We start from the raw sequence: 25,920 nt of genomic DNA on the forward strand, positions 1-25,920 counted from the left end.
TCCAGGACTCCCTGTGGTCAGGCAGGTGTTAACAGTGTTCAGGACAGTACAGTCACCTCCAGGCAGCTCAACTATCTACTGCCTGCTTGTCGGTCCTTTCCTTCCAGTGCCCTGCTGACTCGGTGCACAATACTTGGAAGAAATTATGTTTTCAAAGAAAGCCAGTGCAGTATCACTTCCACAAAAGAAGGTGTACAGTTTCCCAACTGCTAGCAATTTATCTCAGGAAGGGGGAGACCCTTCAGAAACCAAACACAGGGAATCTGAATGCTGCAAATTTAGTTTTAGCTAAGGCTCCTCTTTGCTTCTAAAATACCAGTCAACCCTTCATTTTTGTATTCAAAGCAGCCAGCATTTTCCAGAATGTTTACAGGCACCTGGGAGAGCTGTGCAGAGTTGGCTCTAAGGTCCTGGCCAATGTTTACAATCCCGTGTCTAAGTGCTACAGGTGGGGCTGGGGAAAGCCCTGGTGAGAGTCAGAAGTCTAAGCTACAGTGGGACCCTTCTCTGGCCTTCATCCCTCCCACTGTAAAATGGCATCTCCCCTGCCCTGGCCTGTCCAGCTGGAACACCCTACCCTTCACTTGCAGAGAGTGTGTAGCTGAGACAGACCAGGCTAATGAGAAGTTAATTGGGAAACAAAGGTGACTTAGCTGATTGACAAGCTAAGTAGGAGGAGGTAAGGAGCACTCTTTTGAGTTAGGGAGGACCATATCTGCTGGTCCTCACTGGATGGGGAAGAAGCTAATGTTTACAAAGCATAACTCCAGTACACACTAAGCATATGATGAGTGCCAAGCACTTTGCTTGAAAAAGGCAAGTGAAGTCGAAGTTCACCCCGTATGGGCTCTGTGACCTTGGGCACATCCCCTAATTCCTGTGGGTCTCTTGTTTCCCAGGTATACAGAGAAGAAATTGGATAGAGAATTGGATAGAAGAAATGATCCTTTTATTAAAGGATCATTCTAAAACAAGTTTTAGGATTCACTGAGGTCCAATCAAATGTCACATAAGACATAAGAGGTTATCTAGCAGTGACAGGTATTTTCTGTGCCCAAAGCCTTTTTTCTGAGGAAATAATGTCTGAGCAGAATGAGGGCATGAGTGGCCCCATGTGAACTTCTGCTCTCTCACCGCTCGGCAACTCCTCTCTCCACTGCTGCCTCTTGGGAGGCACCCATGGAAACTCAGGGAGTTATGCAAGAGGCTCTGAGCCATGCCAGCACCTACCCTTCTCTTTGGTACTCTTCATCCAGATTTGACAGGAGCTGTGAGCCCGCCGTGGAGAGGTCGACAGCAGCCAGGGGCAAGTCTCGATAGGCAAAATTCACCAGCTGCACGGGAGGAATGCTCTTGGTGTCTTCATCTATGTGCTGAGAAATGATCTCCACTTCGGAAATTCCTCCTTCAGTGGCGGGCCTGAGATGGAGAAGAGGAATGACAGAACGTATTTCTTCTGTTCCTCCTTCAGGAGGGGAGGACAAATCTGTGCTGTGCTGTGGAGGCTGGAAAAGCACAAGGTTGCCATTCTTCCCCATGGCCAGCCAAGAATTGGACCAACGCCCCAACCAGACCCCTCTTCTTTACCAGTTGGGTGAATGGAAGAATGGGAATTGTTCAGATCTGAATGTACAAGCATTGGGGCCAGGTCCTTTATCAAGGGAGGCAAAGACCCAGAGGATAACTGCCAACCAAAAGCGTGGCATAGATTTCCAGGACCCTCGGTCACTGTGCTTTAACTTGGAGTAATATATTTAAAATTGTCTCATGGGGTTCTTTGTAAAGGTTCTTTGCAATGGTCCCATCATTTGTACAATAGAGAAGAGATGTTTTTGTTCACAACTGGACATACTATCAATGGCTGGGCACCTCCCTGGGGACTTGGAGACTGTGTGGGTCTTCGGGGAAGGAGAGCACAGGAGAGCCAGGGTGCCACCCCCTTCCCACTTGACTGCTCCTACCACATCTCCCTTTCTATGGCTGGGAGTAGGAAATGAGAGTCACCTGATCAAAGGTCTGAAGAGTCACGGACCCCTACTACGTCACTGTCAGGCTTGTCTTGGGCACTGCAAATGATCCACAGCTCTGCTGGCATCACAGGAGGCCCCAGCCAGGAGCAGTACTGCCTCCCAACCCCCCAGGGGATATTTGTGGATGCACTTTTGGCTCTCATTTTTGACATGAGAGTAGGGGTGCGGACATTACACATCCTGCAAGGTGTTTAACAATTATTTATTGTCCTGACAACACTAACAGAAACCCTCTTGAGAGGTGCTGGGCTGGGTAATTTTGCTTTTCCTTTCTAAGGCACCATCTTTATTCCCTCCAACACACCCTCGGCCCCATCTTGTCCCATAGAAACTGAGGGGCTGAGTTTTGTGCCTCTGATCAAACCATGAGGGTTAGAAAGGAAAACAGTATGAATGGAGAGGAATATTTGCAGGAACAATGAGGGTCAGTGCCAATACTGAGGTGACAGCCCAGTCTACTATAAACTGTTCTTGGCTCTGGTGGCAAATCTAATGCCACCTTTTGTGGGGTTCAGTTTCTCCAACTGAAACATCTTCTTGCTCTGTGGTTTGACATGATATAGGAAACATGGAGTGGGTGGGAGGAGATCTGGAGTGGCAAACCTTGCTACTTGGTTGGGGAACTCTAAATTCTAAAGCCTCCTTCGGCCTTCAAAACCTGACAAAGTAGCAGTTATCCAGGCAGTTCAGAGCTGTGTCTGTCTACCTCTTTTTCTTGGATCATCCAGAAAACTGAGGAAAGGTGGGATCTTTATTTGAGTGGCACAGGTTGGGCTATCTAGACGACCTGAATTCACCAAGTAATTCCCAATGCCCCAGTTCTCTTTCGTAGGCTTTCTTTAAACCTTTGCTTTCTGCTACCTGTCAAGTACAGATAATAATACTCATCACTGTGTGACATTTACAAAATGACTCAAGATCTTGAGACAGAACAGTCATACGATGTGCGGCTTCTGTGTTTTTCAACAATTGATATAAAAGTGTGGGTGTTTATGGGGGAATCCCAGTGCCTCCAAATGTTTCCCAAAAAGTACATGCTGGGTTGAATTTGTTCTTTTCTTTTCAAGGGACTATTCAAGGAAACTATGGATTTTTGAAATGAACAAATAGAATTTTCTGATCAATGGGTGTTCACCGAGAAGTGGAGTGAATTTCTGGTATTAATAGGACACATCTCTGAAAAGCATGGGGCAAATTACTTCTATCTTCCTAAATTTCTCATCCTCCAGTCCTGTTCTGCCAATGGTCATGGTGGCCAGCTACATCTGTGACCACATGGAGACAAGATGTCCTTGGTGGGAATCTTCTGAAGGTTCCCACAGTTCATGGCCTAAGTACTGAGACTACACCCTGGTCTTGATATGAAGAGAATGATAGGCAAAATGTGTGCATGGCTGCATTCTTTGCTCCTCCTCGGAGGGTAAAAATGCCCCTCTTCGCCCCCTTTTTCATGTGACTTTGCACCTCCTCCCATCAAAAGGAAGAACATGTTTCCCCAACCCTTGATTCTGCATTCAGTCATGCGACTTGCTTTGGCCAGGCATGACATTTATGGGGCATGGAAGAGCACCTGTGAACTTCTGTGTTGCTTTTGTTTCGGTGGTACTGGGGATTTGAACTCAGGGTCTTGCACTTGCAAGGCAAGCACTCTACCACTTGAGTCACACCCCTGGTCCTCGCATTTGTGATTTTGTGCTTGTGCTTGACACCTCCGTCAGCATTAGCGTGAAGAGCTTAGGAGACACACTGAACAGGGTCCAGTCTTACCTAGACCAGCTGTTGGCTGCCCAGCACCACACTGAAGGATGACCTAGAGCCATCTAGCTGATCACCCCAACATATGAGCGATAAACATTGTTGTGTTCTGGTCAGGCTGGTTGTCATACATCCCTACTATCCTGTATCTTGTGCTCCAGATGACAGAGTAGCCAGGCCTACAGCTAGAAAGGCTAGGATAGTGTGGTGTAATAAATAGAAGAAGTATTATTCTTATTTTAGAAATCTTACCAGTGAGCTGCAGAACACAGAATAAATTCTCACCTGGTCACTTACCAAGCTGGTGCTGAGTAAGATGCAGTGGCCCATCCACACAGTGTCTTGGGTTTGACAACTAAAAGCCATTCTCCCTTAAGAGTCCTGTCTCTGGTCTTGTGAAGCTGACTTTTCTTGTAATTTCCATTTTTTAAAATATGTCCTAAGCACTTCCTAATCTTGTTTTGAGTTTTGCTTTGGAAATGTTCCCCCCTTTTATGAGGCCTCCTGCTAAAGGAAGTGTGTACTGCGGTTGCCTGAATTAGAAAATCCCTGTCTCTGGGTTGCTGACAGCAGAATTCTGGTTCCAGATTGCAGGCCAGTGGTACTTACTGTGGATTGGTCATGTTGAAAGAAGCCTCCAGAGCCATGAGTTTGCTGTCTAGTGGGGCTCAGCTGTCCTGATGCCTGCTGTCAGCATTTCCAAGCGTGGGTTCTACAAGCCACATGTAAATGTAGTGCCCTGAAAACATAAGCAGGAATTTATCACCTAAAATGGGATTACTCAGCACTTTCTCCCACATACACTCTTCTTCACAGTAATGTTGAATAGATTCTTCTAGTAACCTTACAGAGGGGTAACAATAGGCATAATTTTCTTCCTTTCTTTCTTTGTGTGTCTCTCTCCCTGTCTCTTTCTTTGAGATGAGAATATAGGACCAGAGTGACAAAGTGACTTTTCTATGTTCCATAGAGATAGTGGCACAGCCAGGTTAAACCCCAAGTTTTCTGACTTCTTTTTCATAGCTCTTTCCACTAAGCTGCTGTGTCCTCCAAACCCAGCATAAAGTATAGTTGTGTCTCTCTATTCTTCTTGGCTTTTCTCTCCTCTTAATTGTGTTTTCAATGAGAGCCAGCTGAGAAGATAAGAGGACAGGTCCTGTGGCCAGATTGCCTATGGTCAGAGCCTCATTGCTGCTTACTCCCTGGCCTCAGTTTTCTCCACCTACAAAATGGGGATAAAAATAGAACTATGCATAATAAGCACTGCATAAGTGTTGGCTTTGTATTATTACCATTTTCTATAAATTAAAATTGTACAATTTGTTGAACCTGAGCACATTCCAGAAAACATTTGGATGGTTGGACACATTTTTCCTCCTGACATTTAGTTAAGGTAAACAGAATATACTTTCCATCAAACAATGTGACAGTACCACCTAGAAGTCTTCTGGGAGACTGTACAACTCAGCAGAAAGTACTCAGACAAGAGACAGACCTGTTTCTGGGTAATTTTGAACAAGTCATTGGGGAGGTGACTCAAAGGGCCAATCCTTTTGCAAGTGGCATTTTACTCAAGTAGCTGTTCCTACAAGATACCAATAAAGGATCAAATCCACACTCCCCATCTGAAGCTCAGACCCACTATGGAGACAAATGCGGAAGCTAGGTACACCACACAGGAGGAAAACTGCTCCCAGGGCCCAGTACCAGGGGATCATGACCACTGGGCAAGGGGAGAAGGTCCCAGGAGCTCTGTGAAACTAAGAAAAGAGAGTGCCCCAGCTCAGGACGCCCAAGTATCCCTGAGAAAGTCTGAATTACAGCAGCCGGAAGCAGAACATGGCACTCTCTAAAATTGGAAGGAACTCAAGATAGGAAGTCATCAACCATGTCTACATCAAGGTTTGTAAAGGGGAAAGGAGAATTTGGACAGACATTTTGTGGACATACCTCACTAAGGATTCACCTTGGCTCAGGAGAGCAAACCACTATACCCAAACTCTCCTCTGTAGCATCTGGGATTGTGCATTAATTGTACAGAAAACATTATAAATTTCTCCATTTCATAGCACAGATTTGATCAGTTTTGATTTTTTGTTTGTTCTCTTTATAAGGTAGCAAAGTCTTTCAAGTATTAACATTGACCACATGGATTGGCTAACCTCAGTTGACAGGGAAGTCAGGCTGGGAGTGACCACAACTGGGAGGCAGGAGACAAATACCCCTTTTGAAAATGGTGTCTTAACAAGCTGTGTTCCCAAACCAGCATCTGATATACTATAAAGGTACTTCCCTGTGTGGGATGTAATAGGAAGACCCTCCAGTGTGGCTGGGTAGGCAAGTTTAATGAACAGAGCTCAAAACTTTCACGTAACCTAACTAGTGAAGAACAGGTAAAAACAGACAAATCTAGATTTATAAATAATAAATATGAGCAACTGAACCAATATATTATAACTAATATATATCTTTTTTTGGGGGGGAGAGTGACAGAGGGGTTTGAACTCAGGGCCTCACACTTGCTAGGCAGGTGCTCTACCACTTGAGCCACTCTACCAGCCCTATTATGACCAATATAAAACACACACAAAAAGTTGAGAAGTGATGAATTGAACTCAGGACCTCACACTCAATCCACGCCCCTAGTCCTTTTGCTTGCGTTTTTCAGATAGGCTCGCTAGATAACTTTTCCTGGGTTGGCCTTAGACCACAATTCTCCTACCTCCACCTCCCATGTAACTGAGATTACAGGTGTGTACCAACGTGCCCAGCCCTTCAAATATATACACCTCAGAGAACTGTACAGTGGATCTCCAGTTCCTCTAACCAATCTGAAGAGTGGTCATCTCATCATAGTCTTGTTTTCTTTATATCCCTGCCCAACCTCTGCCCCTCACGATTATTTTGAAATAAATCCTAGACATTATCCTATTCATCTATAAATATTTCAATATGTACCTCTAAGGAGGAGGAGGAAGTCCTCAACACTATACCACAAAACTATCGTCACCCCAAGTCAACAATATTGACTTGTTACTATCATCAAATATCTCCACATTATTCACTTTTCCCTGTTTGTCCTGGAATTTTTAGAGATTTGTTAGGCCAGGACCAAAATGAGAATCATACATGATGGCTGGCTAATGATTCTTGAATTTAATTTAGTCTGTACGTTTTCCCTTGATCAAATTGATCCTGTGGAATGTACTGGAAAAACTGATTGTTTGTTTCACACGGTTATCCATGGCCTGGACTGAGATGATTGTCTCCTTTTATTGGTGTCTAACATGTACCTCTGTTCCCTATGTTTCCTATAAATTTTAATTAATCTACAGACTTTAAACGGATTCAAATTCACTTTTTGTAAGACCTTATGGGTGGTGTCCTAACTTCCAATATGATATATGACATCTTCTTGTCCCTCTGTTTACATTAAAGTCAGTGATGATTTCTTCCTAGATCCATTAATTCACCAGGATTTGCCAAATGGTATAAACTTAATGTTACCATTCTTCATTAATCAACTTCTATTAAGACAAATTTTCATCTGTGATTTAATTAGCCTAGGGTACAGTTCATACAGAGAAAGAAGGACAAATGCTTAATTCTCCCCCTTTATTGGTTTTCAAAACTTGGGCTCTCATCAACTGGTGGGCGAGGATTCTGCATTTTTAGCACCTCATGGTTGTTCACTGAGCAGGGGCTGCGTGGGGCCTGGGGGCCCTGAAAAGGAGATGGGGACTGGGGAAGGCAGGGGAGAAGGGAGAAGCCACTTCAGCTGGCTTAGTGATCTGCACATTCTAGAAGGCAAACTGCCCTAAGATAAGTTTAGCCTGGATGTTATTTAAAAATAATGTTTTCCAAACAAAACCACCTTCCAAGCACACATGAGCACGAAGCAGGTGTAGTCTAGCACTCTATAAATGAACACCTCAAGTGCAAAGCTGCTGCCTGCTAAACCTGGTGAAAGGAGAGAAAACCTGTTTTGGGTTTACTGTGTGACTTGGGGTGGGGGTGGTGAGGCTGCCTTCTCTACTTTAGTACAATGCCAGTCTGATGCTCATGGGTCTGTCTGTGTATTTAGCAATGTGGTGTTTGCTTCTTGTAGCCAGACCTGAAAAGTGTAACCTCCCCAAAGCGGAAGTCCTCGGGATTCTAGGGCTGACAAAGTCTATGAAGACCAAACTCCTGGGCTGTTTCTTATCTATCAGCTCCCCTGTACCTAGAGGCTTGTCCCTTACTCCAGTGACAGCCTCTTGGTGTACGTGACCTGCTTTCATACCCATTGGTTCCCATGCCTGGTTTCGCTCAGACCTTTTGGGAAATATAAATTCACAGTCTACGTGCAAAAGTGCTCAGACTCCGCAGTCAGTGCCCTGACTCCGCAGGGGGAGCCTGAGAGGTTTGACCCCTAGGTCAGTGGTTATTAAAACTAGTCTTGTATCAGACTCACCTGAGGGGCTTATTAAAGCCCAGATTGCTGGGGCCACCTGTGAGGTGGCTGATTTAGCATGACTGGGGCGGGGGCCTGAAAGTTCACTTTCCTAACACATTTCTGGAGGATTCTAATCTGCTGATGCATGGACCACACTCAGATCTCCTGAGCCGGGAAGTTTGCTGGAGGTAAGGGAGGTATTTTTGTCCCACTTTTGCAGATGGAGTTACCTGAATGCAATTATCAGCAGAGCCGACACTGGCCAGGCTGTGGAACCAGAGAGGTGGTGTCAACTAGGGATGCTTTTGTTTGCAAGTAAGGGGTGCCTCCCAGTGAGTGAGGCAACACAGGCTGCACTTCTTCCTAATGGAGGACTGGAGGAAGATGATCGCAGCACAGGATCAGTGGCAAAGTGATACCCCACAACGACCCACACTCTTTTGCTTGGCTTTCTTGAGGTCTGATTAACAAAAATTATATATATTTAGGATAGAAAATACAAAATTTTGAGATGGGTGTGGTGGTGTCACACACCTGTAATACCAGCTACTTGGGAGGAGGCTTAGTCAGGAGGCTCACTTGAACCCAGGAGTTTGAGGCTAGTTTGGGCAACACAGTGAGACCCTGTCTCAAAAAACCTTTTTAGGGGATGTGACTCAAGTGGTAGATACCTGCCTAACAAGAAAAGTCCCTGAGATCAAACTCCATTACCACCAAAAACTAAATTTAAAAAATATATTTTGGCTGAAGCTATGGCTCAGGCAGTAAGAGTGCCTGCCTAGCAAGCACAAAGCCCTGAGTTCAAGTCCCAGTACTGCAAAAAAAAAGAAAAATAAACATGTTTTGATATGTGAAATGCATTGTGAAATGATTACTATAACTAAGCCAATTCTCATCTCTATTCCCTCACATGATTCTTCTTTATTTTTATTTTTGGTGGTGGTGAGAACCCTTGAGATCTACTCTTAGCAGATTTCCAGTAGATAAAACCTTGTCATTAACCATGCTATACACTAGGTCTCCAGCATTTATTCATCATGTAACTGAAGGTTTCTGCCCTTTTACCAATCTCTCCTTTTCCCTCGTCCCCCAGTCTCCAGTAACCGCCATTCATGTCTCTGTTGCTCTGAGTTCAACTATTTTTTAGATTCCACGTGTAAATGAGATCATGCATTTGCCTTTCTGCAAATGGTTTATTTCACTTAGTACAATGTCTTCAAGGTTCACCTATGTTGTTGTAAATAGCAGGCTTTTCTTTTTTAAAGGTCAGATAATATTCTGGGGTGTGTGTGTGTGTGTGTGTGTGTCTTCCATTTTTCTGATGATGGAGACTACTCTAACTTGGGTCTCTGGTATCCTATAAAGGCTCATGGGTAAAAGGCTCAATCTCCAAGACTGCACTGTTGGAGAATGTGGCGCCTTTAAGAGGTAGGACCTGCTGGGTGCAGTGGCTCATGCCTATAATCCCAGCTACTCAGGAAGCAAAGGTCAGAAGGATCAAAGATCAAGGCCAGATTAGAGAAAGAGTTTGTGAGTCCCCATCTCAATAACACTGAGTAGTGAAGAGGAAGGACGTGCACTGCATATGTACATATGAAGACAGCACAATGACAGCCCCAAATGCTGTTGAAGGAGTGGGGAAGAGGGAGGGGGATGGGAATATAAGAGGGTTCACTCGTTTAAGGGACACTGCATGCACGTGTGAATGAATCACCACAATGAACTCCGCTATTATTAGTGTGCAGTAAGTCAAAATGAATAAAAAAGCTGGGCATGGTGGCGCACATCTGTCACCCAGCTACATGGGAAGCGCAGACGGGAGGACTGTGGTCCAGGCCAGCCTGGGCACAGATGTGAGGCACTATTTGAAAAACCTCTAAAAGCAAAAAGGGCTGGGGGAATGCGAGGCCCTGAGTTCAACTGCAGTACCACAAAAAAAAAAAAGAAGAAAAAGAAAAAAGAAGGAAGAAGGAAGGGAGGGAAGAGGAGGAAGGAAGGGATAGTGGGAGGAAGGAAAGGAAAGGGGAAGGAAAGAAAGAGGAAGGAAGGAGAAAGAGGAAGGAAGGAAAGAGAGGAAGGAAGGGAGGGAGGGAGGGAGGGAGGGAGGAAGGAAGGAAGGAAGGAAGGAAGGAAGGAAGGAAGGAAGGAACGAACAGAGGTAGGACCTAGTGGAAGGTCTTTAGGTCACCGGGGGTGGGATCCTGAACCCTTGTCTTCTTCCTCTTTTGCACCCTGCCGGTGAGGTGAGCAGTTCTACACTGTGGTCCTCACCATAGCCAGAAGCCTAAAGTTAAGGGGTCTTTGTGATTATGAACTGGAACCACTGAAACCATGACCCAAAATAAGCCTTTTTTTCTTTATAAGTCAACCAGTTCAGATATTTGTTACAGTGACAGGAAACTGAGTAAGCCAGAGACTTTAGGTTGGTTCCGTATCTTGGCTGCTGTGAATTAATGCTGCAATGAACATAGAAGTGCAGATGTCTCTTTGGGACAATGATTTTATTTCCTTGGGATCTATATTCAAAAACAGGATCACTGGATCATATGGTAATTTTATTCTTAATGTTTTGCAGCACCCCACACTATTTTCCTTACCAGTGTACTATGCACTTTCCCATAGGGCGTACAAGGCCCCCTTTCTCCCGATCTCTGGCCAGTACTTCTATCTCTTGCCTCTTTGGTGATGGCCATCCTGACAGGTGAGAGGCGATACTCTGTGGTCTTGATTCATATTTCCCTGTGATGGTGAGTGGTTGAGCACATTTTCATATACCTGTTGGCCATCTGTGTGTCTTCTTTGGAGAGATATCTGTTTGGGGCCTTTGACCATTTTTTCTTTTTTTTTTTTTTTTTTGGTGGCATTGGGGTTTGAACTTGGGGCCTCATGCTTGCTAGGCAGGCACTCTGTCACTTGAACCACTCCACCAGCCCTTTTCTTGTGATGGGCTTTTTCAAGATAGGGTCTCACCAACTATTTTCCCAGCCTGGCTGTGACCCATGATCCTCCTGATCTCTGCCTCCTGAGCAGCTAAGATTATAGACGTGAGCCACCAGTGTCTGGCCCTTTGACCATTCTTATTTGGGTCACTTTGGTGCTATCAGGTTGTATAACTTCCTTATCCATTTTGGACATCAACCCCTTATCAGATACCATGGTTTACAAATATTTTCTCCAACTCTGCAGATTACCACCCGCCTTCTTTTTATCGTTTCTTTTGAGGTGAGGATACTTTTGAGTTTGGTGTAGTTCTGCTTGCATATTTTTGCTCTTGATGTCTATGTTTTTAATGTCCATCTAAAACAAAACCATTACTGAGACTGATGTCAAGAGGCTCTCCCGCCTTGTTCCTCTTGGCGCTTGATGGTTCCGGGTCACAGGTCTAACTCTTGACTCCATTCTGACTTGGTTTTTTATGGATGATGCAAGGTAAGGGCCCAACTTCATGTGCTTTGCGTGTGAATATCCAGCTTTCAAAACATCATTTATTTGAGAGTCTATCATTGTTTTGGGTACTTTTGTCAAAACCTAGTTTCTTCCTGGGCTCTGTGTTCTGTTTCATTTGTTGTGTCAGTTTCTGTGCTGCTTTTATACTGGTTTTTTTTTTTTTTTTGGTTGTTCTTTATATTACTGTAGCTTTGTCATAGAATTTGAAGTCATGGGTGAGATGCCTTTGACTTTGTTTTTTGTTCTCATGACTGGAGTCTTGTGGTTCCACATGAAGTTCAGATTTTTTTCTATTTTTATGAAAAATACCAATGGAATTTTCATTAATATTATGGCTTTTGATAGTATGGACATTTTGACAATATTAATTCTTCCAATCTATAAACACAGGGCATCTTTCCATTAGTCTCCATCTTCTACCACCTCTTTTATCTTTTTTGGTGTACTAAGCTTTGCTCATCCTTCCATTCCTCCATTGTGCATGTGATGCATTCCTCATGCTCATTGCCCTACAACTGCAGAATGGCTGCTGCAGCTCCAGCCTGCACATCCTCTTACCAGCTCCCAAACACAAAGAATCAAAGGCTTTCTCCTCACAAAACTCTGATCTTTAATTCAGAAGGCCTTATCTTTCTAAACCTTCCAGCTAACACCTCTTCATGTTTCCCTAGACACATCTGGGTCACATGGCTGCAAAGATCAGGACCATCAGGCAGCAGGCTTGGGGGTTAGTCCTATGATCCATCTTTTGGGGATGGATACATCATTTTCATAAACATAATCTCAGTTCTTTTGGCAAGGAAGAAGCAGGAAGGGGCTGTTGCCTAGGTAACAAGTGTCTGCCAGACGAGGTTCAGACATTCCTAGGATGGTTCTGGGCCTCCAAAGAAGACTGGCCCAACACTGGTGAGCAGGAAACTTGAAGGCTGTGCTCTCACAAGACCTTAGGGTTCTTCTACTAGGAGAGGGCACTGTGTGCATGTGAGGTTCGGTTATGATGTCATAAAGCCCACTGCAGAATTTGGCTCTAGAAGCATCCTCTGAGTTCTGGCATCTCCCCTAGACATGATGTGCCTGCCCCAGGAGAAGAAGGCCATCGTCTGGTGCTGGATGAGAGGGTTCTGTGCACAGCATGAGGTCATCCTTGTTATTCCCTTGCTTCATTAACATGCAGCTAAAGTGAAGGAAATCAGCCAGATACACAGTGTCTGCTGCTACGGTCTCTTGTGCGGTTCTTAGCTGCACTTTCCTTCACTTACACAGAAATGCAGTCTATCAATTACTGCTGAGCACACGAAGGATGGGAGATGCAAAACAAGATCACACAAAACTAGATCACGTCATCGCAAGTGAGTCAGAGATTCTGAGACGAGACTCAAGAGGACCACTGTCATCATTCTTCCCTTCCCTCAATATCTTTTTTCCAATTTTGAACTCCCCTAAACTCCCTAATGAACACTTCCCTACATTGGAAGTACTGTGTACATTTAGGCGTGGTGGTGCCTACCTGTAATCCCAGCACTTGGAAGGCTGAGGCAGGAGGATTGCCAAGTTTGAGGCCAGTCTGGGCAATACAGTGAGACTGTTTCAAAACAAACAAAAACCAAAGTCTGAGGCAAACCTGCTAGGACAAAGAATTCATAGGTTCTTTGCCCCTGGCTGGCCTAGGCAGAAATGAGTGCCATCTGGAGTCATTTATCGTCCCCAGTCTGATGTCATTGACCTTTTGGAATTCTGCAGGGAACTGGGGAACCCCAACAGCTGTGATTTGGGGAACCACCAATAATGAGGTGGGGCTGTAATGCATGCCCTGTCACCTCTAACTTCCACCCCTGACCCAGCAAATCCTAAATATAAACGCCACCTTTCAAGTAACACCGCAAATCTCTAAAGCTATCTTTCACTGTACGTGACATCACTAAAATGTGCAAAGAACCCAGACATATTAACTTTGCCACTGAATTCTACACAGCACTCAGAAAATGACTGTGCATCAGTAAAAGAAGAAAAGTGCTCATTGTCAGTACTTTCCCACTGCATATGACAGGACTGTTAAAATGATCCCATTTCTGACTGGGATTGTATCAACGTCCCCTGTGTCCTGCAACTTCTTGTGGCCCTCTTTCTCTGTCACTGGGCTCAGCCCTGGGATTTGCTTTGTCCATCCACTCAACAACATGTTAGGCTGGCCCCAGGTACCCCTCAGTCAACGCAGTTCTACAGCCCACTGCCCCTATGCATGGAGGCGAGCTCAGCCCAAGCCAGAAGAACCACCCTGCTGCGCCCAGCCCAGATCCCTGACCCACAGACTCTTAAGCTAAGTCAAGTTTATGCTTGTGTGTGAATTCATTTTCTAGTCATTTGTTCACACTTTCTGTGTTCTAGGGGCTAAACATAGAGATTATCAAGATAAGTGAGACATGGCCACAGTCCTCACACAACTCACAGGCGAGAGGTGGAGAAAGATGCAGAGATGCAAACGTAAATCAGAGAAGTGAGAATAATGAAACAGTACAAGGGAGAGTTCTGAAAGCTGACAGCCCTACAGATACTAAGCACGGAATGACTCCACACACTGGCAGGCTCAATGCCTTCCTTCCTTCAGCTATCTGCTAAGGAAAGACTTGGTTTTGTTGCTGTTTTTTTTTTTTTTTTTTTTTTTGATACTGGAGGTTGAACTCAGGACCCTGTGCTTGCAGGTGCTCTACCACTGGAGCCACGCTACCAGTCCTTTTTTGCATTGGTTATTTTTGACATAAGGTTCTGCTTTAAATCTGGAGGCCTGTGATCTCCTATTTGTGCTTCTCCGCAGAGCTGGGATGACAGGAGCACAATATCATACCCAACCACTGGTTGAGATGGGGTCTTGTGAACTTTTTGCTGAGGCTGGCCCCGAACCACAGTCCTCCCAATCTCCATCTCAAGAGTAGCTAGGATCACAGGCTTGAGCCACTACATCTGGCCCCAAGACTACGGTTTTTAAAGCCCACTGAGTTTTGAGGTGGTTTGCTATGCAGTATTATTGTAGCAAGAGATTACTGATACATTATAGACAAATGTCTACTGCAATGACACAAAGTTGTATTTTTAAAAACCTAAACCTCTCTCCACCCTCCAGTTTCACCCTTCCCCTTCTATGCCCTTCTCTCTTGAGGTTCCTTTGTGGACACCTAGGTATAGAAATCCTCACTCAGAATTACGCAAGCACTGGGCACTGGTGGCTCACACCTGTGATCCTAGCTACTCAGGAGGAAGAGATCAGGAGGATCGCGGGAGGATCGAGGGAGGATTGAGGGAGGATCAGGACGCCAGCCCGGGCAAACAGTTCTCAAGACCTTATCTCGAAAAAACCCATCACAAAAAAGGGCTGGTGAAGTGACTTAACTGGTAGAGCGCCTGCCTAGTGCCTGTGAGGCCCTGAGTTCAAACCCCAGTGCTGCCAAAAACCGCCCCCCCCCCCAAAAAAAAAGAGAATTATGCAAGCATGTGCTCTTCTATAGGTTAGTTTTTGAAAGTCTGGGTTTAACAAATAAATCAACCTTACAATTTTTCATCACTTAGCAATATATAATGGACACCCTTCCAAGATAAACTATATCTTTCTAATTTCTCAAATCATATATATATATACACATTTGTACAAACAAACTTTATATAAATTGTTGTCATAAAACTCATGCTTTTAGCAGACTCTGTTTTTTCTCTTGGGCACACTTTCCATTACTGTTGTTCTGATGTGATAATACATGAGTGTGCACATGTACTGATGTAAGCAACCTGGGCATAGCTGTCTTTTTCTTGTGCTCATAAGAACATGTTTAAATATTTCATTGTTTTATCTTAAACATATATTATTCATATTTACCTGCTTTTGGCTTTTCCAATTCAACAGTATCTTGTAGAAATCCCCCTCTCCCAAGTAGGAAAAACTATAATTTAGTTTTTTTGAACTCAGGGTCTCATGATTGCTAGGCAGGTGCTCTACTTCTTGAGGCACACCCCCAGCCATTTTTGCTTTAGTTAATTTGAATATCTTTTTTTTTTTTTCCTGGCCTGGTCCTGCCTGGACCTCAATCCTCCAATTTACACCTCCTGAGTATCTGGGATGACAGGCACGCGCCACCATGCCCAGCTATTGGTTGAGATGGGGTCTTGCTAACTTTTTTTTTTTTTTTGGCCTGGATTGTCTCACATCATGAATTTCCCAAGTAGCTGGAATTACAGGATGAGCCATGGCACTCAGCTAATTCATTTTTATTAATGACTGCATAACATTCCATGATGTAGATGTTACACAATTTAGTTCACAACTTTCTTGTTCCAACCTAGGTTATTTTTAGATTTCTTGGGGCCACTGTGAAAATGCTTGGATACATTTTATTGTGTACTAATATTTTTACTTCTGTGGGATAGATTCCCAGTGGTGTCATAACTGGGCTAAAGAATGTGTATTTAAAACTTTAGTAGTTAAAACAAAATTGCTTTATAATCCACACCCCACAGCAAAATATGAAAGTTCCCCTTTGAGGGGAAACTTAATCAGCTGCAAGCTGTGGACAAGATAAGCCCGAATACTTGCTTAATTGTACCTTTTCCCCATGAGCACTGGAGTGAAAATTAGAAAAACAGAAGGCAGAAAAAAACCAAAAGAATACATTAACTGGCTCAGGAACCACTCCCAGCACAGTATTTCTGTAATTGTTTCAGCAACAACCAATCCCTTAAGATCCTATTTTCTTTCTTGAGCCATAAACCATAACCCCTCAAACTAAACCAATCCCATAACCAGCTCTTGGGGTTTCTCAAGTGCCTTTTCTCTTCCCACACAAGCGGGAAGAGGATGAGTGGAAATATGGCAGGCTTTCATGTGATAGAGTTCTGACCAACTAGATAAAATTCATTACCAAAGGAAAAGAATTTTAGGAAGAGTCATTCTCTTTTAACAGTTAACATATCAATATGCAGGCTAGTGCCCAAAATATCCTTAGAAATCCTTTGAAGTTAGCACCAGGATTTCCTGGATTCACTCCCCCCACACACACCGAAGTCAATCTCCTCATACAGCATCCTGGTATGGTGACAAGGATCAAAGAGGGTGGGGGGCACAATTCCATCGTAACATCAGTGGCACTGTGCACGTCAGTATCAGGCAGAGCCTGTCTTAAGTGGGGATGTTTTGCTCCTCAGCATCTCTGTTTAAGAATTGGGTCTTTGTGCCTCTACAAGGAAAACTATAAACTTCTGAAGAAAGAGATTGAGGAAGACTATAGAAAGTGGAGAGATCTCCCATGCTCATGGATTGGTAGAATCAACATAGTAAAAATGTCTATACTCCCAAAAGTAATCTACATGTTTAATGCAATTCCCATCAAAATTCCAATGACATTCATCAAAGAGATTGAAAAATCTACTGTTAAATTTATATGGAAACACAAGAGGCCACGAATAGCCAAGGCAATACTCAGTCAAAAGAACAATGCAGGAGGTATCACAATACCTGACTTCAAACTATGTTACAAAGCAATAACAATAAAAACAGCATGGTACTGGCACAAAAACAGACATGAAGACCAGTGGAACAGAATAGAGGACCCAGATATGAAGCCACACAACTATGAGCAACTTATCTTTGACAAAGGAGCTAAAAATATACGATGGAGAAATAGCAGCCTCTTCAATAAAAACTGCTGGGAAAACTGGTTAGCAGTCTGCAAAAAACTGAAACTAGATCCATGTATATCACCCTATACCAAGATTAACTCAAAATGGATCAAGGATCTTAATATCAGACCCCAAACTCTTAAGTTGATACAAGAAAGAGTAGGAAATACTCTGGAGTTAGTAGGTATAGGTAAGAACTTTCTCAATGAAACCCCAGCAGCACAGCAACTAAGAGATAGCATAGATAAATGGGACCTCATAAAACTAAAAAGCTTCTGTTCATCAAAAGAAATGGTCTCTAAACTGAAGAGAACACCCACAGAGTGGGAGAAAATATTTGCCAATTATACATCAGACAAAGGACTGATAACCAGAATATACAGGGAACTTAAAAAACTAAATTCTCCCAAAACTAATGAACCAATAAAGAAATGGGCATGTGAACTAAACAGAACTTTCTCAAAAGAAGAAATTCAAATGGCCAGAAAACACATGAAAAAATGCTCACCATCTCTAGCAATAAAGGAAATGCAAATTAAAACCACACTAAGATTCCACCTCACCCCTGTTAGAATAGCCATCATCAGCAACACCACCAACAACAGGTGTTGGCGAGGATGCGGGGAAAAAGGAACCCTCTTACACTGTTGGTGGGAATGTAGACTAGTACAACCACTCTGGAAAAAAATTTGGAGGCTACTTAAAAAGCTGGACATCGATCTACCATTTGATCCAGCAATACCACTCTTGGGGATATACCCAAAAGACTGTTACTCCAGAGGCACCTGCACATCCATGTTTATTGCGGCACTATTCACAATAGCCAAGTTATGGAAACAGCCAAGATGCCCCAGCACAGACGAATGGATTAAGAAAATGTGGTATCTATACACAATGGAATTTTATGCAGCCATGAAGAAGAACGAAATGTTATCATTCGCTGGTAAATGGATGGAATTGGAGAACATCATTCTGAGTGAGGTTAGCCTGGCTCAAAAGACCAAAAATCGTATGTTCTCCCTCATATGTGGACATTAGATCAAGGGCAAACACAACAAGGGGATTGGACTATGAGCACATGATAAAAGCGAGAGCACACAAGGGAGGGGTGAGGATAGGTAAGACACCTAAAAAACTAGCTAGCATTTGTTGCCCTTAATGCAGAGAAACTAAAGCAGATACCTTAAAGCAACTGAGGCCAATAGGAAAAGGGGACCAGGAACTAGAGAAAAGATTAGATTAAAAAGAATTAACCTAGAAGGTAACACCCACGCACAGGAAATCAATGTGAGTCAATGCCCTGTATAGCTATCCTTACCTCAACCAGCAAAACCCCTTGTTCCTTCCTATTATTGCTTATACTCTCTCTACAACAAAATTAGAGATAAGGGCAAAATAGTTTCTGCTGGGTATTGAGGGGGGGAGCGGGAGGGGGTGGAGTGGGTGGTAAGGGAGGGGGTGGGGGCAGGGGGGAGAAATAAACCAAGCCTTGTATGCACATATGAATAATAAAAGAAAAATGAAAAAAAAAAAAAAAAAGAATTGGGTCTTTGTGGAAACTCCCAACTCAGAGCGGCTGTGTGATGACGTGCTACCTAAATCTCATGGGATCCTGGGAGGATCTCACTTCCTTCTAAACAACATCACTTCTTCCTACAGGGCGGAAACTGGAGAGGACGGAGACCGTGGCTCCATGTCATCAGCCAGGGCTCCTCAGGTGCCAGGCATCTGCAGAGCAAGTAGGAAGTGCAGAGTTCTGTGCTGGGCACTGGGTGCGAGTGGTCCAAGGCAGGCCCTGCCCTCAGGTTTCCAGTCTCATCAGAACAGAGGCCCCAAGACAGGAAGAGATGAATGATGATAAAAGGGGGGCATGGGCTGGAAGCTACCTGAGTGGTACAGAGGAAGATGTGACAAGATTGGCAGGAGGAGGTCAGTGCAGGCTGCATTCCCATGTGTGCCATGAGCTGGTCCTACCCAGGTCTGTTTATCCAGGACAGCTCGGCCCTCTGGCTTGAGAGCAGTGGTGTTCCCATTTGCACTAGCAGCAGCGTGCCTGAGAGCCACCTGGAGAGCTGTTTAGAATGCAGACTCCTGGGCCACCCTGGTGAGTCCCAGCACAGAGGCCAGGAACCAAGTTTCCTTAAAAAGCCCAGGTGACTGCCAGAGAAACATTGGCTTGGCTGTCCCATCCTGTACCTCTGTATTCATGTCCCCTTCTCAGAAGCCATCATCAGGGTCTCTTTTATTTCAGAAACACTTCCAGGCCTCAGTCCATCCCTGTCCCTCCTCCTCCATTCTCCTCCTGAGAATGGACCCCTTGCTATTCTTAGCTTGTCACCTCAGGGAATCCTTCTTCACCCCCAGAAGTCCTCAGCCTGAGTGGACTTCTGTGGCATCCATGGGCCTTTTTCACCAGCCCTCAATCCAAACAAACTGCAGGTGTAGTCTCACCAGGGTTTGCACTCAGCTCTGAAAACACAGCAAAACCATCCAAGAGTCGACCTGGTCCAAAACCCAGACTTATGGGAGGCAGGGGTAGAAGTGACTAGAGACCAGGCAGATGAGAAGCTGGGAAATCCCAGTCTGAGCCCAGTTTGCCACAAGCAAATGAATAACCCACCTCAGGCACTTCATCACATTTCACTTGATCCTGCTGTGGGACCGAGTAGTGCCACCTGTGAGGAATTGTTACTGCTACCACTGCATTTCCTTGTCTCTGAGAAGCCATCAATATAAGAGATACAGTCAATTTAATAACAGCCTGTCAATGAAAAAGACATACACACGGTCGTATTAAATTTACGCATCTGGTGTAAGCCCAATGGTGTTCATTGATGGGAAATAGGGGAAGAGGCTCTTAAATCCAACATCTTCTAACACAGTACCATTGCTTCCTCCTGGGGACCATGGGGGGCCAGCGTTCCTTTTCTCCTGCCCACTTCGACTGTACCTGTACCTGTCACAGGGTGTAGATCACTTTTCTGCCTCATGGTAGAGAGGCTCATGTTCCTGTACCAGCTACTCTAGACTACATGCCCTTTAGGTCAGGGTTCACAATCGGCAAATTTCAGAAGCGCTGTCTCAGTTTCTATCTGCCAGATTTAATCCAGTGGGTTTTGGTAGATGATCCCAGGAGAGCACTTCTTGCCTTCCAAAAGTATTCCTCAGTAATCCACCAAACTGGAAGGACATTCTCAACTTGTCAGGGCTTGGCGGGGATGGCTGTGGGAGGAGCTGTCAGCAGTAAATTTGTGAGGTCATGTTTGTGCCTAAGATGAGCATCTTCCCTTGGAATTCAGTAACACATTTACAAAAATAACAGGCTTTATTTATCTTGGCAGGACTGGGGATAGAACTCGGGGCCTTGCTCCTTCTAGGCAAGTGCTCTACTGGTTAAGCCATGGACTCTTTTTTAAAATAAAGGTTTTAGGTTTACAGAAAAATTGACTAGAAAGTAAATAGCATTCTTGCATGCCCCTGTCTCTGCTACAGTTTCCTCTGTTATTACTATGTTACAATAGTGTGGGACATCTGTTAAAACTGATGAATCAATATTGAAACATTAATATTTACATTAGGCTAAGCTCTGTGCATTGTGATAGATGTATAATGTCATCTGTACATCATCACATCCTACAGAGAAGTACAAACTATTAGCTCAGAAAACCCCTGTACTCCATGTAGTCATCCTTCTTTCACTCCCCCAAAATGTGTGCAATCCCTATCTATCTTGTCTCTGGACCTTTGCCTTTCCCAGAATATCATATAGATGGACTCATATAGTAGGTAGGCTTTTCTGACTGGCTTCCATCACTTGCTAGCCTGCCTTAGAGTTCCTTTCATATGTCTTCGTAGATCGATAGCTCATGTCTTCTCGCTGATCAATATTGCACTGAATGGATGTATTCCAGTGATCCATTCACCAATGGAAGGATGTTCTTGTGGTTCCCCGTTTTTGGCATTTATGAGTAAAGCTTCTCTAAATGCCCATGTGAAGGTCTGTGTGTAGACATAGTTTTCAACTCATTTGGGCAAATTCTAAGGAGTGTGGCTGTTGATCATATGGTAAGATTATGTTTAGCCTTGCAAGAAATTGCCAAACTGTCTACCAAAGTGGCTGTACCATTTTGCATTCCCACCAGCAATGAATGAGGGTTTGTCACTCCACATCCTCACCAGCATCTGGGTTGTCTTAACTATTTCAGTAAGTGTGTCGCTGTGTCTCACAGTTGTCTTAATTTGCATGTCCCTGGTGATAAATGATGAACATTTTTTCATATGCTTACCATCCATATATTAATTTGGTGAAGTATCTATTCAGATTTCCCCCACTTTTTAATTAGACTGTTTGTTCTTATTGTTTTCTTGTGGACACAAATCCTTCACCAATTCTGTGTTTCTTATTTTCTCCAGGTTGTGGTTGTCTTCATTACATTATTTTTTAACTTTGGGGAAATAACTACTACAGCAGACAGACAGACTTGGGCTGTCTTTCTTTGGCCTCCAGCATTTACTGGGCAACCCCCTCTGGCAGGTCTGTTGGCTCGTGCCTGGCTCTGTGTGTACCCTGAACAGAGCCCAATTCACTAGCATTAGAAGAAAAACTGACTTTTCTCTTTTCCCTCCTAGTTCTGTGGATTGAATCCAGGGCCTCAAACATGCTAGGTGAGTGCTCCTGATTTTAAAACTCAAGTTTAAGACCTCCTATTACCAATTCTGAAGGGTGCCAGAAAAAAGTCATTGCTGAGCTCATGGAGTCTTTGACAGGTACTAGAGCCCCTGGAAGTACTTCGGACTGGGTCTGGCTTCTTGCTTAAAAAGCAGCCATACTCCCTCTCTCATGTGCCCTGGGCACACAGTAATCAGGTGAGCTAGTCACCTCTCTCTCACTTGGGACATTTTGCTAACTCCTGTACTATAGGGTTTTCACTTCCATTCCTACCTTGTCCTTCAGGTCTCGTACCTGGTTCTGACTTGGGGTTCACCCCCCATTCTGCCTCTGATACCAGGAGCACCTGGCATGGAGATACTCCCAGGTGTCCTAGTCCTAGGTAATGTGCTTTGCAAAGCTTAGGTGGCCCCTCTGGTGGGATGGAGGGAGAGCCACAGAAGAACATCATGCACCTTGCTTCCAACAGTGTAGCTGGAAGAAGAGGACATGGGTGTGAGTTATCTGGGGTAAGTGTGAAGAATCCTACAGGTAGTAAATGTAGTTAGTATCATAGGGGCCTTGTGTGCTGTGACCACCACACCTCAGTGAGGGAACTGACAAAAGGCTGACAGGGTTGCATTAGAGCCTTGCTTTCCAAAGCCTGGTCCCTAGACCAATAATGAGCAGCATTGGTACACCTGGAAACTTGTTAGGACTATAGACTCAGACCCATCCCAACCCAAGTGAATATGAAATCTGTGCCTTAACAAGATTCCCGAGAGATCTGTGAGATGTCACAGTTTAGAAAGCTCTGGAATGCATGGTCTTTAAATTCATTTTCAGTTCTAAACTTTGACTATCTGTGACATTTGCCGTGACCCTGCCAGGAGGAGATTGCTTGGAGGTTGGTCCCTAGGAGGATGCTGGCTGCCTGGGCCCTGAACAAGCCTGAGGGAGGCCCAGCAGCCTGGCTGTGGTGCTAGGCATCCAGGTGTGGCAGACAGCCACTGGCTGCTGGTCAGTGTGACCCTCTTGGAGAGTCGTGCTGCCCTCCTGCTGGGGAAACAGCTCCAGTCATCATGACGACGCTGAGATGGAAGCTGGGGGTGGTGCTCACGTGATGTGAGCTTTGCTGGTTTATGTAGGCTTCATCTGGAGACCAGGACTCTGCATTGTGTAGCCAGGCTCAGCTGCTTGGTCCACCCTTTAGGTGCTAACAGAGTAAGGGGGAAGGGAAGGAATTAACAAGGGAGATTTATGGCAGTCCTGATGTTGTGGACACAAGAAAGAGTGTGCCGGCTAAGATCTATCCCCTTAAATACAAAGACAGCTTCAGGTGTCAACTGCCTAAGGTTTCTTGGGGCTGATCAATTGTCTGACACAAGGACATCAAGTAAGAGCAGTGCGGGAGAAGCAGCAGCACGGGTTGTGATCTAAACGAGTCTTCTTCCCTTTCTGGATCTCACTGCTGACAGGAATAAGGCGAGACCAGATTCATTCACATATTCGACCCCCTAGGACATGCCTGACGTGTGAGGAGGTGCGAGAAACAAGTGATATTTGTGGAGCTGACAGTTTGGATGATTTTTTTTTTTTTTTTTACAATCTCAAACATTCTATTTTAAGGACAGGCTTTGGACTCACGTGGGTTACAAATCTGAGCTTTGCAACTTATCAGTAGGGTGCAAATAGCTCAAATTTCTAGAAAATGGGGATAAAGGTTTCTTTTTCATAAGGTGCTGTGAGGATCGGAAAGTAAGTATAAAACACCCTACAAGAAGAGCTCAATGCAATGCCATCACTTATTAGACATTGATCTCGTGCCCTGTGTGAACTACACACTGGGCTGTGGCAGCCATGAGTCACATATGGCTACTGATCACTTGAAAAGTAGCTCATGCGACTGAAATGTGTTGTGTATGCAAAATACACATGGGATTTCAAAGACTTAGTATGAATGAGGAAGCCAAGAGATCTCATTCATAATTTTATCTTGACTACATGTTGAAATTATACTGCTCTGGATATAGTCGTGAAGTAAAATATGTTAAAATTAATTCCATCTGTTTCTTTTTACTTTGGTAGTGTGTTACTAGAAAAATTTAAATTGCCTCTGTGGCTCATGTTGCATTTCTATTGGACACTGTTGGCATACAAGAAATGAAAGCAGAGTCCACTTCTGCTGTCCTTGTGCTCTGGTGATGTACAATGGGAAGATAATACTCACACCTGAACTCCTACCAAGAGAATTCCCTGGAGAGCAGGACTGGGAAGAAGGAGAAAGCGAGGCAACATGGGGACCATAGTTATTAGGGATGTACTGGATATATGAAATTGCTGAGAGTAGATTTTAAGTGTTCTCATCACAAAAAGATTAAGGACATGAGGTAATGCATACGTTAATTGGGTTGACTGAGTCATTTCAAAACATCACATTATGGGGCTAGAGGCATGGTTCAAGTGGTAGAACTCCTGCCTAACAAGAGCAAAGCCCTGAATTCAAACCCCAGTACTGGAAAAAAAAAAAAGTGTGGAGTCAAAGCATCACATTTTATACCATAAATCTATTGCAGAAGTAGAAAGGAAGGGGGAAGTCAGGTGGAGGGGATGGGAATGGGTGGGGGGATGGTAAGTCTTAAGGAGGAGGTCATGGGTAAGCAAGGCTCATTTCCTGGTGGGAGTAATGAGACTACGGGCTCCTCAAGGGATGGGTCTATGATTCTTCCATCACACCTTGCAGATGGTGGGTACCTGACAACTATTTGTTCTTTGCAGGGGATGGAGTTGGGGGCCAGAAGGGAAACACAGGAACAATGCGAAGGGAGGACAGACACAGAGTGCTTGTTTGGGAAGAGCCCGATCCCACTGAACTGGGGGTTTGTGTATTTGGGACTCAGCAGGAGTGATGTTGGCTGGACAAGGTAGCAGCTCTGCATTGGTACAAGAGACAGCAAGGCCATCTTTGATCTTTCCATGACTTGTGTTCCACATGTAGACCTTTCCAATATGAGTGTCCATTGACAAATATACCAGAACTTGCACATATGAAGGAACATTGTCTGTGATGTGCGCACCATGGCAGGCCAAAACACTTAGCACCTTCACTGATGTCTCATCTATTCAAACATCATTTCCACCCTCTTACCAGGGGTGGGCAAACCATGGCTGACCTGCAGGCCATTCAGCCACTGCCTGTTTTTGTAAACAGGGTTCTTTTGGAAGGCAGACATCCAAGCTTTTACATATTGTCTGGCTGTTCTTATGCCATGATGGCAGACTGAATAGTGTGGCAGAGACTGAAGGCCTACAAAACTTAAAGGACCACTTTCTGGTCCTTTACGGGAAATGTTTGCTGAGTCCTACCTTAGAGCAATTGGCATATGAACAAAGAATGATGCGACACCATTAGGACTCCCAGAGGGACAGGCAAAGTATGGAGAAGAAAGGGAGCAAGGTGCTGGGGAAACTTCAAAGGGAGAACCTCAAGCTGTGTGCTGGAGGGGCATGGGTTGCCTGGGCAACAAGGGGGCTAGGAAAGAGCAAAGGACCTTCCAATAAGAAAAAAGTGCATATGAGAATACACAGAGGAAAATGGTAAATTCTGGAAGCTGGGTCTAGTTCAGCCCAACAATCCTGCTTTCAACCCTAATTCTATCAACACCCTCCCTTTGATCCACATGGCTACATTGCACCTTCTCCTGTCTCCTCACACCTACAACACCTTTGTTCACACTCTCAGCTGATGACCTCCTTCTTTTTTTCCCTAGGGAAGTCGAGGCAATCACAAGCAGATTTTCACATGTTCCCCCCCTCACAGGCACTCTCCTATTTGCAGCTCTGTTGTTGACCCTGCCTCCCCTCCATACTGTGGGTGACTGCCTGTATTCTAGCCAAGGACCACCCTACTGTGTGGGGATTAGGACCCACCACCTTTCCTACTC

The 25,920-nt window shown here is 44.5% G+C and overlaps 1 protein-coding gene across 2 annotated transcripts in view; it reads right to left on the reverse strand.

Moving 5' to 3' along the window:
* Tmem266 (transmembrane protein 266) overlaps positions 1-25,920 on the reverse strand; it is a 113,805-nt gene that overhangs the window by 59,909 nt on the left and 27,976 nt on the right. For both annotated transcript variants that reach the window (XM_020161498.2, XM_074061590.1), the window contains exons 2-3: positions 4,395-4,524; positions 1,231-1,419 (exon numbers count right to left, since the gene is read on the reverse strand). In XM_020161498.2, the coding sequence (XP_020017087.1) occupies positions 1,231-1,419; positions 4,395-4,432 (227 nt within the window). In that variant the 5' untranslated portion in view covers positions 4,433-4,524. The remainder of the gene's footprint in view (positions 1-1,230; positions 1,420-4,394; positions 4,525-25,920) is intronic.

The sequence above is a fragment of the Castor canadensis genome, chromosome 19 (assembly GCF_047511655.1).
Source record: "Castor canadensis chromosome 19, mCasCan1.hap1v2, whole genome shotgun sequence".
Taxonomy (NCBI): Eukaryota; Metazoa; Chordata; class Mammalia; order Rodentia; family Castoridae; genus Castor; species Castor canadensis.